At 43.8% G+C, this 19,483-nt stretch overlaps 1 protein-coding gene across 1 annotated transcript in view; it reads right to left on the bottom strand.

Moving 5' to 3' along the window:
* Nucleotides 1-1,390: 1,390 nt before the first annotated feature.
* Nucleotides 1,391-19,483, bottom strand: part of LOC127594587 (unconventional myosin-XV-like) — a 35,369-nt gene continuing 17,276 nt past the window's right edge. The window contains exons 11-19 of the mRNA XM_052056442.1: nucleotides 16,442-16,536; nucleotides 16,214-16,291; nucleotides 15,068-15,164; nucleotides 14,744-14,892; nucleotides 13,860-13,990; nucleotides 8,205-8,338; nucleotides 7,995-8,128; nucleotides 7,371-7,511; nucleotides 1,391-1,548 (exon numbers count right to left, since the gene is read on the bottom strand). Of these exons, the coding sequence (XP_051912402.1) occupies nucleotides 1,462-1,548; nucleotides 7,371-7,511; nucleotides 7,995-8,128; nucleotides 8,205-8,338; nucleotides 13,860-13,990; nucleotides 14,744-14,892; nucleotides 15,068-15,164; nucleotides 16,214-16,291; nucleotides 16,442-16,536 (1,046 nt within the window). The 3' untranslated portion in view covers nucleotides 1,391-1,461. The remainder of the gene's footprint in view (nucleotides 1,549-7,370; nucleotides 7,512-7,994; nucleotides 8,129-8,204; nucleotides 8,339-13,859; nucleotides 13,991-14,743; nucleotides 14,893-15,067; nucleotides 15,165-16,213; nucleotides 16,292-16,441; nucleotides 16,537-19,483) is intronic.

Here is a 19,483-nt window from a genome sequence, read left to right as displayed (position 1 = left end):
CTGTCGTTTCTACGGTTTGCTCTCGTCAAGGGAGAAACCCTACTCTCCTGTTGCAATTCGTTGTGGTTTTGGACCGTCGGTCGTCGCACGGTTGTCCTCAGTCATGCTAACACGGCGTCCTGCCTGTTCGGCTGTTGGACGGGGCCCCATGCCTTCTCCACTCCTCTGCCTCCGTGGTGAGGGTCGACGGGGCATGTGTCTGGGCTATGCTGCTGTGGACCGTCCTGGCGCTCCTCCGCCTTCCCGGAGGTGCATCCACCACGGATCTCGTCGGGGCTTCCACCTCGATGGCTCCAGGGGCATCACCTCCTTTTGGTCGTCCTCCCGCCGGTCATGCAGAGACAACGGCATAAATGGCGGGCGATCTGCGGACCAAGGCGTGTTGGCCCGGCCTGGTTGGGTCGACTAGTGCTCCTCGCGACGGCGATGTTGCCGGCATCAACTATTTAAAATCGCATATTCAGTTCAAATTCATCTCTCCTTTTATTATTTGTAATTTTATCTGTGGTTTTATTGTTCTTGTTTTGGTTGTAAAGTGTCCTTGAGTGTTTTTAAAGGCGCTTATAAATGATTATTATTATTAACCCCGATGCAGCTCCACTTCCATTCACGTGGCAGTTTCTGCGGCCGTGCAATACGACGCACATGCGGAAAGTGTACCTCCTTTTCCCTGCCTTGTTTGTGACATATCGAAAAACCATGGTTTATACTTCTCCGGACAAATCAACGCTGTGGTCTATCAGACACCATAAAAGGATGAGAGATGAGAGAAAGGAAAGATGACAGAAGTACAACAGAGTACAAAAGCAAAACATTCAATACCCGTATGTAATCAACTCTTCTCATGCGTAGCGAGTCTGTACGCTGTAGTGTTCACACGTACCCCCCCCCCCCCCCCCACACACACACGCAAATCAACATTCAATTCCATTACTTAACTAAACTAAATTACATGTGTCATGGAAAATCAAACAAAAAATCTCAACATGTTTTTTTATTGACTGTCTTATTCACCTTTCTTACAGTACATTGTTAGCGTAGCGAATTAATATAAAAGATGATTTGTTCAGCTCTGATGTCATCAAATTTTAATGCAAAACCAACATTTACTGTCTCCTGTAAGTCAATCGGTTAATTTTATTACAGACACAATTGAATTGTATTTAAAATAAAAGAACAAACAAAAATTAAGAGATGCATACGCACGGTGGTCGACTGGTTAGCACATCTGCTCACAGAACAGAGGTCCAGAGTTCGGTTCCAGGCTCCGGCCTTGCTGTGTGCAGCTGGCACATTCTCCCTGTGCCTGGTATGGGTTTTCTCCGGGTACTCCAGTTTCCTCCCATATTCCAAAAAATATTCTCGCTAGATTAATGGATGGATAACTCGAAATTGTCCTGAGGTGTGATTGTGAGTATAAATGGTTGTATGCTTTAGATTTAAAGAGAAAGTGGAATGTGTCTACTGGAAATTTGAGATGGAGCTGGCGACTGAGGGACGGATAAACTCTTCCATTATCATAGCAAGGATGTGACACAGCTCCTTGGCCTAAAAGAGAATCAAGGCGATGAACAAAAAAATGAGACACAGCACAGCTATGACATATGTACTGCACATAAAAAAGACAGACATCATAACAACTTTGTATTTACACCAGAATTGATCGATTTATCATTTTAAAAAGTGGACTTCGTAAAGGCTCTGGATGTTTTGTGGCTGTGCTGGTTGACACACTTCTGCAACATCATGCTCAGTTGGAAAAGGGTGAAGTGGACTCGTCAGTTTGGGAAGGAAATCCTGCTCCAAGTAGAAGAGTTTTGTGAGTCTTGGTCATGAGTGAGAGGAATTAGAGATCGACAGGCCAATTGTGCAGTTCTGCTGATTTTGGATTGGTTTGTTGCGGTGAATGCAAAGCTCTCATTTTATCGGTCGTTATACAGTACGTTCCCACCCTCACCTATTGTCATGCGATGTGGGTCATAAGCAAAAGAAAAAGATGGATACGAGCAGCCAAAATTTGTTTCCTCCGCAGGGTGTCTCTGTCACTGTCCTGGGGGCCTCACCCCACCAGGAACAGGAACTGTGTAACCTTCACGAGGTGTGACAGCTTAACCCTTAGATGCTTCGAAACAAAAAACCCCTAAGTTACACCTTTTACAATTTTGGAAATGATGTATGTTGTGTTATACAAACATTCTTTTTTTTTTCAAACACTCAAAATGTTCAGAGGCATCTGTGCTATCCATACATATAGTTTTTATTAGTTCTTTGGGATTTTTTATTCTTTATTTTTTGCAAAAGGAAAAAAAAAAATGTGTCTGGAGGTCCCAACTAAGCCCTACTAACAATCCCGAAGGGACGTGTGCATGTAAAATGCATTGGTTTGAAGCCTCCTGCAAAAAGGCAAACTTATTGCGATCCTCTGGCGCCACCTAAAATTTGCACAATTGGAATGACCCCAACCCAACAATGTGGCATGCATACGTCTGTCCAAGCGAAAACAAAGCGATTGACGTAAAAATCACGTGAAATGCATGTTTACTCATTAGGTTTACGTTGCATTCAAAAATATGAATTATAATGGGTCTCTATGGTGCAAAATATATAAATTGTGAAGATTACGGAATCAAAACCATTTTTATTATTGCTGCAATGCCTGAGAATTATCAGCCGGTGACGTCATGAAATTTCGGCCATTTTAGAACCCCCCCATACGTTTCAGCTCTCTCGTGTTTTTCCGAATGCCTTTGCCTTTGATTCAAAGACATAATTTTGCATTTATCGCAAACGGTGGACTACGAGGGTTAAACCTGCCTAGTGCCTGCCCAGGCTCGGTGCATTAGGGAGCCTGTCACCTTGGGGGGCTTACAACACTAGGATGGCACAAATGAGCAGTTCTGCCCCTGACTCATGTCAGGGCTTCACAGCCCGTCAGTATGCTTGCTGTAAGGTGGCAGCTCCACCAGCTGACTAGCCATCGCAGGGCCAACTACCCAGCCTGGCGAAAAGAAACAGTTATGAAAATGTTAGAGGAATCTATGAGCAAAATTGTATCATGTTTAAAGTTTCATTTAATCTGGGCACATCTAAACGTTTGGGTGTGTATCCAGCACCCCCAAATTCCTGTGCACAAAGCCGGAGGGCTGTTGAAGTCCACAATTAGCACGTCAATACAGGTGGGCGATCACAGGGGAGAGGGAGAAACTCGGTCACAAAAGGGGAATGAATAATTCGGGTTGAACAACAGCGGTTGAACAACAAAAGACGAGTTGAGAACACCCGTCGACATTGGCCATCCGCAAAGTCTGTGACTTGTGTATTCGGGTAGATCAGATCACTACCGAGGGGCTGGACCAGGGGGCGCGGTATGCAAATCTCTGGGGCAGTGTCTTTCTTGTATTTTGCAATAAAAGTTCGAACCGGCGGAGAGGGAGCCGAGTGTGTATCTTCGGAGCAACTACCGGTAATCGTCGTTCGCTTTCAGAGATCCGCTCCCGCCGATATTGAAGACAATTTTCCTGTGTGCAGAGTAATTTCTTTAACTTTGTCCGAGATCTCTGACAGAAACTTGCCGTTGTCGGCAGGATGATGCGCTTGTTCGAACGGATTTGAGCTTTTTTGTTGGACTCTCCGATTTCCTCCCGTGGACGATCCGTGGCTGACTGCGCGTTTTGCGCCTCCGAAGCCAACCAGACCTCGTGGAGACTTTTCCAGGAGGACCCAGCCCCGCACCGGACACCGTGAGGAGCAAGCGAGCGCCATCATCCCACGGAGCTGAGTTCAGCTCGGCATCAGTACAATTGTCAGAAAAAATAAGGTCAGTCGGCGTGGTGGAAAAACCGTTGCGGAGTCGGTTATCTCCACTGAATGATGGAATTAGACGAGTTAATGCCGAAAAGGAGTAGGCTAGCTCGTGCACCGTTTTGTGGTTAGCGATACAGGGGAAGTTTGATTCCCATGGACACAGAGCCCAAGCGCATCTGTGAGAGCATCAGCTCATTTAGATATCGTTTCTCGCTAAGCGTAAACGGTAAGGAAGTGTTGCCTTCCTGCAGAGGCTGACCACCTCGGCGTATTTTTGTGTCTAACGTTGAATGTGTATATTATGTTGTGTTAGTGCGTAAGTGTGATTGGGGATCACTCTACAGTGGTAATGCATGTTGGTGATGGCCCTGACCCACCCTTTGAATTTGATGGCACCCCTGTCCAATTTGTCTCCACCTTCAAATATCTCAGCTCGACATTGACCAACAACAGACACCTCAAAACAGAGATCGACTGTCGCCGTGCCCTTGCAACCAATGTTATGCAGTCCTTGTGGAGACCGCTGTGGCGCCACCGGCACCGGCAACAAAGCTCAGAGTCTAGAATGCCTCAGTCATCTCTGTCCTCCTGTACGGCTCCGAAACCTGACCTGGCCACTGAATAACACTCTCGCGGCCAGGCTTGATGGCTTTGACTCCAGGGCCCTCAGGAGGATTGAAGGTATCTCGTGGACCGACCGAGCACATCACAAATCAGGCTCTAAAAGACAAAACCAAACAGTCACCAGCCTCCCGTCTCGCAGCAATGCGGCGAGTGCGATGGTATGGCCATGTCATCCACCTGCCCCAGGAACACCAAACCAGCACCATCTTGGCCTTCAACCCCCAGCAAGCTGGCTGGAGACGACCCAGTTGCCAGAGGTGCCCCCCGCACTCGCTGGCTGGACATAATAGCCCTGGACCTTGGGGCCTGCAATGTTACCCTGGAACAAAGTCAACACCTTGCCCAGACCAGATCCAGATGGAGAGACCTGGTTGCCATGGTTGGCGCTACACGCCATAAAGTGCAAGAGAATTAAAGAAAAAAAAAAGAGCAGGGTGTCTGTTCTCTCAACTTCCAAGATTTACATGGCAAAATTAATTGTAATGAATCATTGAGGCTTTTCAGCCAATTGGTTTAGAGATGGTTCAAAGTTTCAGGGTGCTTCATTTGCTCAATGTCAAGAAGATCAGGCAGTAGCAATGTATACACAGAATGACAAAAGATTAAAGGCTACAAAATGATAGGACAATTAGTAGTCAAAGCATGACAGGTTTAGCAGTAGGTGTGTCATTTATACATTCAGGATGCACAATATTTATCAGGCCAATAATCATCAGATGGACATGGGAAGAAATGGCATCACTCTTATCTGTCCAATACTGCAAAACGAAGGAAGGAGGAGACAAGCAAGACTTCTAAAGATATTTAGCCCCTTTTGGATGTGAGCCCACAAGTCTGCTTTAGGCGGCTGTCAGAGACTGATAATAAGGGAGCTGTGTCTTTTCCATTTTTAACTATCTTTTACCTACTATAATCATTCGGACTCAATCGACATTGGATTACAGTATGTTGACGAGTTCCAGTGACAATTAACTGCACTTTGAACATATCACACGGGGTGGCGCATGACCAGTGGGACCTCCGTGGATTGTTGAAGGGTCTGGCAGGCGGCGAAGGCCAGCCGAGCCGAGTTATGTTGCTCAGCTATAAATGCTACTACTGAGGATAAGTAGTTCAGAAAATGGATGGAGGGAAAATAAATGCCATGACACTTTCCTGTGTCCTACTGTACTTGTTGAAATGCATTCAGCTACGGTTGACTGAACAAGCATCTTTGGCGAGTGATAATTTGAAATATTTTGGTCCATAAAATGTCTTCACATAGGCCTGTCACGATAGCAACTTCTCGTTCAATGAAAAAAAATGGAAACAGTATTTTTTGGAGGGAGGGGGTGACACGAGAAATGGTCATTTGCATGCATGTTTGTTTACATACACCAACATTAACTTGCTCTCTGTCGGTAAACTAACTTGTCGGCACTCACAAGCGTGCACGCATGACAAGGGTGCTCTTTTTGTACTATTTAATTGCTTTTGCTTTTAAATATTAATTATATACAACACACTAGTGGGGATGATAAAATGATCAAATGTGCCCGAACGGCTGGACATGGAATTGAGACTAGATCCATCAGAATTGGAAGAATGGTGAGCTATATGGCTGTGATTATTAGCTTAGTGTTATTGGTTGCAATTTGATGCCGTGTCGTGTTGTAAACTGCACACGATGGGATTACCTATTTGGTCCAAGGACTGTATTCCGACGAGCTTTGAGAGCACACGTCATAATGGCTTGGTGGACACATTGTCAATGCTAAGGTAGTTCTGTTGTATTGTTGGGCACCTTGCAGATTATGTCGGCAGCAACACAACATCATGCATACCATGTTTATAAATAAGTATGAGTTTAAAACTGTCAAAGTTATTAAGTGTCCGAGACCCAGCGACTGTAAGTGTAACTCCAGCAACCTTTATGTATAATGAGACTGCTACAGGCAAACAATGACTGAAATCAAAATGCTAAACCTCCACAAGTGTTCTTTTCTGACACACAGCGTGACTCGCTAACTAACTTTAAGCTCACTACAATTGGCGACATCACCTGTAAAACGACGCAAGGTCTCCAGTGTTACAAGGCTACACGTTGAATGAACCAATTATATCATCCGCACAAACCTGGGCCTTGTGTGTTATCGGTCATGTGATTTTCTTGCAATCAACACACACTCTGAAGTGAGGCTTCATTTAGCATGCCCACTTTTGCTCCAGATGTGAAGCCTTGCTTAATTTGATCCCTACTTAACAGTTATTAAATTCAAAATATTGAGGCGGTCATTCTGATAAATTCAGAGGTTTAAGTGGGCATGAGTGTAGATGTCTATGAGAATGTCAGTGATGGTTATTCACAGTTATGTAACTTAATGTAATCTTTTCAACTGTCTTGTCGTCTTTGGTATAGAGTTACTGTAAATAAGCAGGGAGGCTTGCCATTGTTAACCGGCTGGAGTCCTTTGTTATTGAAGTTGAGTTGTTTGGCTCCAATAAATCAATCACTAATTGTTGAATTCTTTGCCAATATTGACACAGATTGGTTTGCTGGAAACAACAAATGCCCTTCTGATACCAGCTACTTAGGTCATTTTATAATTGGGGCTTTTCATAATATAATATCTCATTGTGTCTTATTATGGCTCAAAAGTCTCACCTATTAGTTAATAGTGTGAGCCTATCCAAGTGACACAACATCATATTGGAAAATGCCATTTAATGTTGTCGTCAGTGGTCGTATCCACCTTGATTAATACCTGACTGCACCACATTTAAAGGCTAACATTACACCACAATAACAAAGTGGCAGAATTTGTTATAAGATATCTTTGGGGTTTTTTTGGGGGGGAGGGGGTTATTACCTTCACCCAATTCAATTTGATTTTAATCAAAGAATAGTGTTCAACAGTGACAGATAGCAATGTCACTTGCAAAGAAAGAATTTAAGTCATCACCTGTTTGAGATGAATTGTTATTTTTTGGAACTTATTTGGTGTTCCATAACTTATTTCCATCGATGGTAGTCTTCCTGCATTTTTAGGTCGCACAGTGCGCATGGACTGAACATCTGTGAGAGGGATTTTAAACACTTCCTCCTGCAAAGAAATGAGATATAGATTTGAAGGGAGATCCATTTAGCAGAGGCAGGGCCAACAGTTAAGGTACCCTGTACAGCCACTCAATGAATGTCGAAATGAAAGCTGTGGACAGATATGGTGGCACCCCACTAGTCCACGTGGCCAAAGTAGGTCTTGTTTTGGAGTGGATGGTGGCCTCTACAGAGTGATTAAAATCTGACCCTATGTAGCAGCATAGTTTTTTGGCAAGTCATCAACACTTTACACTGTACTCAGACCACACAGTAAGAGAGGTTTTTCGTCTTGAAATTTAAGTTACCGGTAGTCCTTCTGTCTAGCACATTTGGCTCAATTTAGCTACAATTCTGCCTTTCCCTTCAACCATGCGAAAATGTTAAAAATGGGAAAGCCCTCAAAAAGGTGATTTAAGCCAAGGACCGCTAGGAGCTTGGGCCTTAACAAACCAATGTTCAAAATCAAGACATCATTGACATTCTGTACCTGTGTTTTAGGATGAAGAAATTGCACTCCTTCATGGTTGACACTGACAATGCAAGGGGAAGGACATCCACGCCGGCTGACTTTCTGGGCCAAGTAATTGTTGGAGCCAAACATACGTTGCTCAGTCAGAAGCACTGCCAAAAACAGTCAAACAACTTGATTTCAAATAATTCAAGGATATGAGGAAAGGAGAAGCAACCTCCTACTAACCAATAAATTGTATTTTGGCATCGAGTGGGCTGAGAGCCTTCATGGCGTCGATCTTGTTTAAATAGAGGGAGTGGATCCCATCTATATTCACGTTCTGCCCCTCCTGAGCAGGCAAAAATTTCTTGATTTCCAACCTGACAAAGGAATACAAAAAACAAAACCATAAGTCATGCCTAGCTGTTTCGGATTTTCAGATACATAAAATGAGGACTTTGATGGATTTGTGGATGAGGATTGATAATAAATAAAATAACTATAAATAAATATAACAAGAGTACATTGTGAAATACTTCAATAAAGTACAACCAAACTCAGTTTTGTTCCCGCTGCCTTTTTAAAAATATATGTGACCGTGCATGCGGGCTACCATATTTTTTAAGCTAAAATATGTACTACAGTGAAACTCCTCTAGAACGAAACCTACATGGGCGAAAATACCCACTAATGTGAAAAAATTTTCATGCATTAACTCCTTTCCGATTCTCCTGCCCCAATACGATGAAAAAAAAACCTTGTTGCGTTATACGAAATCATTTTCTCTGCTCAAGCCTCGTGAAGAGATTCACTACAACGAAGTTTAATCCAATAGCAACCTCTACTGCTTCGTTCGGAAACGGCAAAAGCAACCACCACACTGGTTTACACAGCTCTGAGTTTCTTGAACGCAACATACTCATAGCTGCTTTGCCATTGGCTTACCGAGCATCATCCTGGCCTCCGATTGGCCAAGTGGGACCTTCACTGTCTATGTGTGTAGATACTGTGGCTAGATCCGTGAAAGATAGAGTGGAATGCATCCAATTTCGCTGCTCAGAGTAAATTGCTTATGGCTCGACGGACATTCAAATAAACGAACGTTTCCTTGAATGCTTTACTTGTTATCATTCTAAAAATCTTACGCTAACTGGAGCGCTAATTAGAGAGAAGGCGAGTCCATCAGGCTAACTATGGCCATCGAGGACTACGAAGCTTCCCATGGCTGGCTTAAAAGTTCATTGCATGAGATCAGCTGAGCGACACTGTCTTGGGTGGCGTTCGAAGGGAGGTAGAGTTACAAACAGTGATATAGTGGAAAGAAAAGCCACCGGGTACAGGACACATCTGTTATTGTTAGATTCAGACGCAGCATGAACGTTGCATTGCTAAAATGGCTACAAAACGGACCTTTGGATGTCAATCAGCTAACACAAGAAGCGCTGGAAGAGAGGGTAAAAGTGATCAAAATGAAAGATGAAGGAAGCAAAATAAAAGACATTATCCAAGAAATTGATGTACCGTATTTTCCGCAGTAAAGGGTGCACCAAAAAGTCTTCCATTTTCTTAAAAGCTCACCGAGCGCCTTAAAATCCGGTGCGTCTTTTGTATGGTCATTACGGTAATATGTCGACTCCAAGATGGCTCCTCCTTGGAGACATTCTACCAATGTTATAACTTGCTGTTGGTTCACTGAAATGTGTCGCTGCTTTATTAAATACGTTTGTGTTGCAGGTCCGAAAAAAGGGAGAACTGTGGCGTTAATTTTTAAAACAGTCTCAACAAATACAAGGGCGGCCCGGTAGTCCAGTGGTTAGCACGTCGGCTTCACAGTGCAGAGGTACCGGGTTCGATTCCAGCTCCGGCCTCCCTGTGTGGAGTTTGCATGTTCTCCCCGGGCCTGCGTGGGTTTTCTCCGGGTGCTCCGGTTTCCTCCCACATTCCAAAAATATGCATGGCAGGCTGATTGAACACTCTAAATTGTCCCTAGGTGTGAGTGTGAGCGTGGATGGTTGTTCGTCTATGTGTGCCCTGCGATTGGCTGGCAACCGATTCAGGGTGTCCCCCGCCTACTGCCCGGAGACGGCTGGGATGGGCTCCAGCACCCCCCGCGACCCTAGTGAGGATCAAGCGGTACGGAAGATGAATGAATGAATGAATGAATCAACAAATACAGGTACGTCTTTGTCTCCGTGCTTTCTTCCGTTCGACTCAAGAGGCGTTCAAGACCGCCACCGAAAAAGGTAAATTGACTATTACTTCAATGAAACTACAAAAATTTAAAATAATACATTAAAACTGAAAAGCAAGCGAGGACATCACAAAATAAATTCTACAGCCTCCCCCAGAATTTATATTGTGATTTCATCATTTGTGAATACACAAAAAAGGAATAAATAACTACGACTGACATCTTGTTGTGTTATTTTGACTTCAAGATGGCGCCGCGAGAGTGGCTGCCTTTCCAGCAGCTCCCATTTATTTTGTTCTTCTACTTCTTCTTCTCATAACTTTGCTGCTGTGAAGTGGGAATTTCTCCATTGTGAGACTATTAAAGGTTTTCTTATTTTATCTTATCTGATTGTACTCTTGGAGCTACGATAAAGGAAATGCCAATGTGTTTTTCGGAGGCGGTCATGAACGCCTTTCGAGTTGATCGGAAGTAAGGGTGTGGAAAATAATCGATATTAATCGATACATCGATGCGCAAGTGCGCGATCCGAGTGCATCGGCTCATTCACTGGGTACGACGCGATTGACGGGTGAAATCGCGATTCATCACGATGCATTGACGGGTATCGGTAAAATCCGATTCAAGCGACGTTTTATTCATGTTAAACGTCACTTATATGCCCTTTCCTTGGCGCAATGAATGCACCATCATTGCTTTGCGTTTTGTGTTGAATACGGACGGTAGCCGTGCGTCACTTACAGTCCAGTACACAACTAGCGAAACATTATGGAAGTTAGCGCAAGGGGAGGCGAGGAAACTACTATATTTAATGCAGCCGCAACATTCAAATCTTATGTTTGGAAATACTACGGCTTCGAAAAGAAAGACGGAAAGCTTGATAAAACCTCCGTAATTTCCAAGGAATGTCGCACTAAGAAGCCATACAACGGCAGAACCACAAATATGCAGAGCCACTTAAAACGATGGCACCAGATCACCGACAAGTTTCCCTCCCGTTCCCCCGCTTCCACGCCCAGTTCCTCGTCGGACACCGGAGAAACTCTTGGTAACCCAGGTCAGGATCAGAAAAAAATTGCCTCTTATTTTGGGAGTCCCCTTGCAACTCACTGTGACAGCGCAATGGCTATAACTAAGGTCACTGCTTATTTCATATGCAAAGACCTTCAGCCTTAGCGTGGTGGACAACGAGGGTTTCAGACAGCTCGTGCACGTTTTGGAACCCAGGTATAAAATACCAGACAGGTCTGTGTTCACTTACATATTCCCGATGTGTACAACAAAGTAAGAAGTGAGATTACTGTGTCGCTGAACAGTGCACAAAGAGTTGCACTTACAGTGGATGGGTGGGTACAGTGGGGAGATATATATATATATATATATATATATATATATATATATATATATATATATATATATATATATATATATATATATATATATATATATATATATATATATATATATATATATATATATATATATAAAGCTTAAGAAAACCTTTATTAGTCTCGCAATGGAGAAATTCCAGATTCACAGCAGCAAAGTTATGAAAGGAAGAAGTAGAACAACAACAAAATAGGAGCTGCTGGAAAGGCAGCCACTCTCTCTCTATATATATATATTATTATATTTCATATAAGACACTCGGTGAGAATAGTCTGTTTGTGTTTACACTATAGCAACAGCTGTGAGTCTCAGGTGCCAAATTGTTTACATTTTCTTTGCACAAAACCCAATTGTGAAAGGGCTTAAATAAGTTGTTTTACAAGTTCTACTGTTTATAAGGAATAAAGTGGTATCCTTTTTGTAATACCATACTGAATTCCACCTTTTTAAAAGCTTTTTTCTTTGCTTATTTGCATCATGTTTAATTGCACAATATCGCAACAAATTGCATTGTATCGTATCGGATCGCATTGATTTGAACTTAATGTGTATCGCATCGTATCGCATCGTGACGACGGTGAAACGTATCGCTTCGTATCGCCAGAAAATTCCATGTATCGTTTAAGTATCGCATCGCTGGCAGTGCATCGAGATGTGTATCGTGGCAGTGCATCGAGATGTGTATCGAATCGTCCTCAGTGCTGAGATTCACATCCCTAATCGGAAGAAGACGCACCTGTATTTGTTGAAAAAATGAGAGCTGTGGTTGTGGTTTTATATTTTTTTTAAACGCAGACTTTATTAATGGTTTTCACAGTATGAACAAATACAGGCACTGTACGTCTTTGTCCGTCTCCGTGCCTTCTCTTCCGTTCCACTTGAGAGGCGTTCATGGCCGCCTCAGAAAAACGTAACGGTTCAATGAAACCACGAATAAAATCAAATGAGGAAATCACAAAATAAATTCTATAGGGGAGATATAGAATTTATTTTGTGATTTTCTCACTTGATTTTCTATTTTGATGCATTATTTCCAATTTTCGTCGTTTCATTTAAGTACAGTAATAGTTAATTTACGTTTTTCAGAGGCGTTCATGAACACCTCTCGAGTTGAACGGACGCCTCTCGATTTTAATAGGAGCGTAGCACCATCTAGTGGGGGCATTGTAGATTGTGCCTTTTGATGCGAAGCGTCCAATGTATGAAAAAAATTACAAAATAGCCGTTCATTGAAGGTGCGCCTCATAATGCAGTGTGTCTTTTAGTGCGGAAAATACGGTAAGTGAAAGTGAATGCTGATCGTAAATTTCGCAATTTCTTTCCCTTTTTTTTCTTTCTCCACTAACTATATGAAGTGTCAAATAAGTGTGTGCTCATACTTATGCACTATTGGAATAAAAATAAAGAGTACTCATGCGATTGTGTGTGCGTGTACACATACGTTTGTGTGTGTGTTTACATCTGAGATCAAATTTGTTACAGTTAAAAAACCCCTGCTGTGAAAAAATTCTTGCTGCAAACATGATTTCGTTGTTGAGGAGTTTCACTGTATGCTGGACCATGAAACCATTTTCTAAAAGAGGCCAAAAAGGAGGAGGAAGTATCTGTGTGTATTTGGTTCAGTGTCGTGACCATATTGACCGCTCCTAAAACCAAAATCATTGCCTTCGTCGTGGCGAATAAGCGACAAGCCACAATGATTGTTAAGCTAACCTAAGATTGACACAGCGCATTTAACCCCGCAATTAAGTGCTTGGCTGATATGAGTCACAGACGTCTGGTTGGAACCGAATTAAATTAATGCATGCCCTGGATGAGCCAAAAGGATTGGCCTTTAAGGTTAAAGTATATCAACGTGAGGAATCATATAACACAAAAAAAAATTAAAAGTGAATCAATGTGTTCTCCCTGGGGTGGCTCAGTGAGCAAGTGGTTTAGCGCATGGACCTCACAGTGCAGAGGTTGTCCGTTCGATCCTAGCTCTGGCCTTCCTGTGTGGAGTTTTTATGTTCTCCCTTTATGTTTTATGTTTCCTCACGGTAGTCCAGTTTTCTCCCACATTCCAAAAACATGCATGGCAGGCTGAATTAACACTCTAAATTGATCTTAGGTGTGAGTGTGAGCACGGATGGTTGTTTGTCTGTGTGTGCCCTGTGATTGGTTGGCAACAGGTTCAGGGTGTCCCCCGCCTACTGCCCGAAGACAGCTGGGATTGGCTCCAGCACGCTCCGCGACCCTTGTGAGGATAAAGCGCTTCAGAAAATGGATGGATGAATGCATGGTGTTCTCCCTGTGGTTGAAAGCTGTTGATAAACACTCACACTGAGAGCTGTATTTTCAGTCCCTGAGCCAGGTGCTGCAGGCCTGCCAGCTCTGCATTCTGCTGGACTGATGAGGACCCATTTGCAGCAGGAGTGAGCTGGAGAAGCCCATTCAAGTAGTCATCCTTGAGCTACAGAGTGAGAGAGAGAATGAGAGCGAGCGAGCGAGAGAGAGAGAGAGAGAGAGAGAGAGAGAGAGATTCTTCATCTCATTTTATTAGACAGGAAATATTAACACTGATACAATACAATTCAACCAAGATTTACAGCTGTCCAAGATCTGTCAATAAACAAATGGCTGCTTTTGAAACCTTTCTCATGCTCTGCTTGTGGTATGAACGGTTAAGGGCCGGCATTTTTGTCACCCCCTATATATCACAGGGGTCAAACTCTGCAGGTTTCAGTTTCCATAGGGGTGGATCCCACAAACAATCTTTGCACAAAACGTTTTCGTGCATGTTTTGACCCTTAAAACTACTGTTGTTTTCTTGACGAAAAGCGCATTTCCATGGCAACAGCCGGGAGAATAAAACCGATTTGCTTCAGCCAGTAGGCGGCGCTACCGCAACAAAATAAATAGCTTTGTGGATGGTTTCAGGCCTAGACTTATCAAATGTGTGACATTTTAACAGCATATGATGTTGTGGATCAAGTTACAGCACCTTTTGTAGTCAAAGCGACGCCAAATTAAAAAATAAATCAATCCAAAGACAGCGGACTTCCTGTTAGGTTTAGCATTTGCCTCCAAGAGACTTTTTTGTACGTCTTGGGCTATTACATAAACCACCGAAATTTAATAGATCAAGCTTACATTATGCTTACTGCATTGTTAGAATTTTGTAGGGTGCACTAGTTAGCCTTTTTTTTTTTACGAATCAGTTTACCTGTTGATAGTGAAACTCCACATATAAATCATTGTTGAAGCACAGAGGAATTTGCCACATCACTCTTCTTATTGACAAGAAGATGCAGCCATCGTCCAGCAAAAAGTCCATCAGGTACTCACTCGAATGGAGAGGGCGCACAATCCCGTCTGAAAATAAGATGGGATAGTGTGAAAACAAAACAAAATTAAAAACAAAACAAAACATGGCTGTCATTTATCAATCACTTATCAGCAGTAGAGCCACTGTGTAATTGGCAGGCAGCCTGGATGATTAAACAGTAGCATGTCAAAAAGTAAAATGCTGCTTCGGTCTGAACTGTACCTTTCTGGCGGTGGGCGAAGATGGAGAATTCATTCATTTCGGAGGGATTCGAGATACTCATTTCTTTGCGGAGTTTGTTGATCACATCTGCTGCCATCTTGACGACAACAGACATAAATAAATAATTGCAACTCAAACTTTATGGCCTTAGATGGATTGTAGTGTCTTCCACCAAACACTCCATTTAGAGTCGGCTGGCAATTGCGCTGTGGGCTGGCTAGTTATTTTCATCCAACCATTCATTTTTCTGAGCATGAGCATTCATTATTGATACTAATCAATCGCCATTGCTCTTCAGTTATGTATTGGATAAGCAGCAGGTGTCCATTTTAGGCTACACCATTGTCTACGCCATATTAGTATCAACATAATATGGTTTAGTTCGGGTATTGTCCAGCTCCGGTCCTTGAGGGTTTTGGATGCCTCTGGTTTAGTTAAGCATGTTTTTAAAAGCACGCATATAAATGAATGATAGTAAAGCTTTGCAATATAAACATGACTAAAGTGAGGGTGAACATTTTCCATGGGAAAGTATGCGATTGGCATTTCGATCCACACCTTTCATTGCTGATCACAAAAAAATGATCATCCACAACTCGTACTTCGCAACCTGCAGCCAACTATAGACAAGCCCGTGTGCAATACAGCATCTCCTCTCCCTTTTCCTTAACCGCATCATCTGGGTGTCACAGTTTAAATCGGATTCGTTAACAAAAAAAAAAAAGCAGATTATTACAATTATTGTTAGTGAGCAGCTCTCACATTGAAAAATAAACAGCCAATCAATGTGATGGATAATCATGATAATCAATCATCATGGATAATCAGTATCGGAATTGGCAACATGAAAACCAGATTAAAACACCCCTAGGAAAAAAAGTATTCAACTTTTATTCCTCTGCTTCTCTAATGTGCTGTCTTCAGTCTTGATATAGCCTCTGTATTTTTTTCTTCCAAAAAGATAAACCATGGAATTAGTCATCTTGGAATCTCAGCACTATGGATGAAAAAAAACATTGACGAAAAGGGCAGGTGGGGGCCTTCTTGTCCCTCTAGGACATTTGCTGCTGGGTACCCCTTAGGTCCTTGGCAGAAGTGGCGAATGGTGTGCTTGACAATATCGTCCGTTGATGGATTAATACTTACACTGAAGCTATGTATCTTGACAGGGAATTTCACCTCGCCTGGCAGTTGGATAGAAATGAGCTGTGAGGATTTGCCCGCCTGCAAAAACAAACAACCACCCCCCCAAACAAACAAAAAAAACATGTAAGATTACAGCCGCAAATAATGCTAGAATAGTTTGCTCCCCTTTCATCTTAGAAAATTTTGATACTGTAATTAAATCGTGCAAAAACCAATAGCTCAACTTGCCAGGTTGGCTTCCAGCTCGACATGTGAAGGGATGTTACGGCGACCACCAAATTTGAGAGATCGCTGAAGGTTATCCTCACACACAGATGCCAGCTCTGAGGGCAAATACAATTGCGAGAATCAAAAGAAATAATCGATTTCCTTTTTTTGATCATTTAACCCTTTCAGGGCCAGCGGTTACTTCAGTGGACAGATTACCATGTTATCAGGTTACAAGTTGTCATTATTGGTGCATGAAAGGGTTAATATACTGTCTCTATACTGTAATCAGGACAATTTAATTGGAAAAATATAAATCACTTCCATTTGCAAAAATATCACTGAGACATCTGTCATGATTTACGCCTTTAGAATCACATTTGCGTGAAAGAAATAATAATAATAATAATAATAATTTTCAACAATTTAAAACAGTTCCCAGCTGTCTTAATAATATGTCTGTGACATGTTTAATTGAGGCGGCACGATGGCAGACTGGTTAGCACAGCTGCCAAACAGTGCAGTGGTTGAGTGTCCTCCTATGGGATGTGGGTGAAATTCTGATGGAGCTGGCATTGAAAGCACTTCTGATATGGGACTCAGCTAGACGTTCCCAATGGACCCTCACAATACATCTCGGTCTGCCAGGGAGTATGGGCATCTTCCCCACCATGGAAGCCAACACACCTCCAGGTGCTGGTCAGTTGACAGCTCAGCACGTCTCTTCACTTGAGTGTCCAAGAAACGTGATCACAATTTTAATGCAATGATTACAAAGTCGATCATAAACTTCATCCAGGAGTGTGCAGGTGCCAAATGTAGGGATGGACACTCTTATGTTTGAACATGGTGTTTGTCATAGACAATCTGTGATGAAAACAAAAGTCCAATCACACTATTTGGGTTGTGATTGAGACCTCCCAATAACACCCTTCTAGGTCTCACTGTAATTGCCCACATGAGCACTGAAGAAATATGGAATGATGGAGTCCACAGTGTGAGATCTCTCCAACACCTTCTCCAAGGACTCCAAAATAGATGGGTACTCTGAACCGGTGTTTGGTGCAAAGGCACAAAAAGTCAGGACTCGTCCCCTTACCCAAAGGTGGAGGGAGGTGTGTCGGCGCCAAGCTGGGGGATTAGGGGGTCAATAAATTAGCCCGACTACGTCTTGTTGCAACCTCTCAACCTCACACCTCAGCTCAGGCCCCTTACCTGTCAGAGAGATGACATGCCTCATCCCTCCAGCCAGCGTCTGGAGCAAGGGAACAGACCACCAAGGTCCTCACCTATGGCCGCTGCGTTGTTCACACTGCACCGAACCTTTGGCCGATCGGACATATGGTGAGCCCATGGGAAGGTGGATCCATTTTGCCTCTTTAGGCTGTGTCCAGCCAGGCCCATGGTTGCAGGACAACCCCCAGGTGCCAACAAGACCCTCCTCCAGGCAACCAAATGTAATATGAGAAATGGTGAGGCTCCTTGACTCTCTCATAAGCATGAAAACGCGCCATCCTATCCAATCCGATCCGATCCGATCCGATCCTGGGCAATCGGCCCCCGTCAGTGACTTGCCCCCCCTCCCGGGTCCCACACCCGGCACGAATCCCGTTGGTGTCTCGCAAGGTTCCCCGCCAACATTTCCTTCCCACACCTCCCGCAAGCTACCCTTCTCCCTCCGCGCCCCCCCTCCCCATTCGCCCCTCCCCTGCCCTCCCTTCACGCGCCACGCCCGCTCCCTCCCCTCTCCCTCCTTCCCTCTCCCCCTCATACTCTCTGCAGACTCTTTCACACCCCCTCACGTGTCTGGCATAGTTTGCTTTCGTCACCCACCTATCACACCCTCCACACTGTCTCCTTTCTCCCTTCTCCTCATACGCTCCTCCCGTGCAACTCCTTTGGTGACTCATTTTATTTCCTTTCGACGCAAACCTCCTCTCACACTTTTCGCACTCAAACTCCACCTGTTCCTCATTCCTACGGTGTATGCGTTTCTCGTGCATGGTTAGACCAGCTCTACTCCTGCACACTTTTCCGCACCCGTCATACCGACATACCAACCCATCATTCACCCTCCTCACATTCCTTTCCAGTCTTTCCTCGTTCCTTCCCGCCTCATATCTGTGACCTTTCTGATTTTCCCTTTCATACAGGTGATCCATTCGCTCTCTCACTCTCCGCTTCCATCCTTCCCTGTCACTCGTCAATCTTTCTACCTCCGTCCAGTCCATCCCTGCATTCCTCATCACTCTCTTCCAGTACAACACCGTTTTCCTTTTGCGCCCCATCCTCTTCCCTCTTCCTTCCAGTTCCTCCCACCATCCCAATACCATAGCTTTTGTTAGTCTTTCATTTCCCATACGCATCACATGTCCAATTCTCTGCAACACTCGCCTCTCGATTTTCCACTCGATGGATTTTACTCCCAACATTTTCCTTACATCATACATATTCACTCCTCTTTCTTGCATTTGTCTCAGTGGTTCTCCATTCCTATCACTCCACACATACCTGTAGCACCTATCCATCCACTTCTGAAGTTTCCCCACATCCTTCTTCATCCATGTCCTTACCTGACAGTCATATAGCAAGCTGCTCTCCACACACGCCTCTACTACTCTCCCTTGCCACCTCTTAGATAGTCGTGTCCCTTTCAACCACCCTTTCACACTCCCCCATAGATTTCCTGCCCTCTTGATCCTGTTTCTCACATCTGCCCGAGTCCCAATCCAGCTTCCCAACACTCTAATCTCCTCCCCCTCTAGCGTTCCAAACTCCAGCACCTCCTCCTTCTCCTCATTATTCCTCTCTTCCCACTGGGCCATTACACTTTTCACTCTCCTTACACTCTCGTCTATCTCTCCTTTCGTCCCCACTATAGCAGTGTCGTCCGCAAACAAGGCGCTCGATACCCTCACTTCCTTTGTTTCCAAGCTCCCTCTCTCCCAGCCATGTTCACCTGCGAATGACCCTCCTGGTATCCACCTCCACACCACCATTTTTTCCTCCCTGTTACCTTGATTCCTCGCCGCTAGTGCCTGCCTCATCACCGCCTGATGGTAG

The sequence above is a fragment of the Hippocampus zosterae genome, unplaced genomic scaffold (genome assembly GCF_025434085.1).
Source record: "Hippocampus zosterae strain Florida unplaced genomic scaffold, ASM2543408v3 HiC_scaffold_22, whole genome shotgun sequence".
In the NCBI taxonomy this organism is placed as follows: domain Eukaryota; kingdom Metazoa; phylum Chordata; class Actinopteri; order Syngnathiformes; family Syngnathidae; genus Hippocampus; species Hippocampus zosterae.
This window is presented reverse-complemented; position numbering and strand designations above follow the sequence as displayed.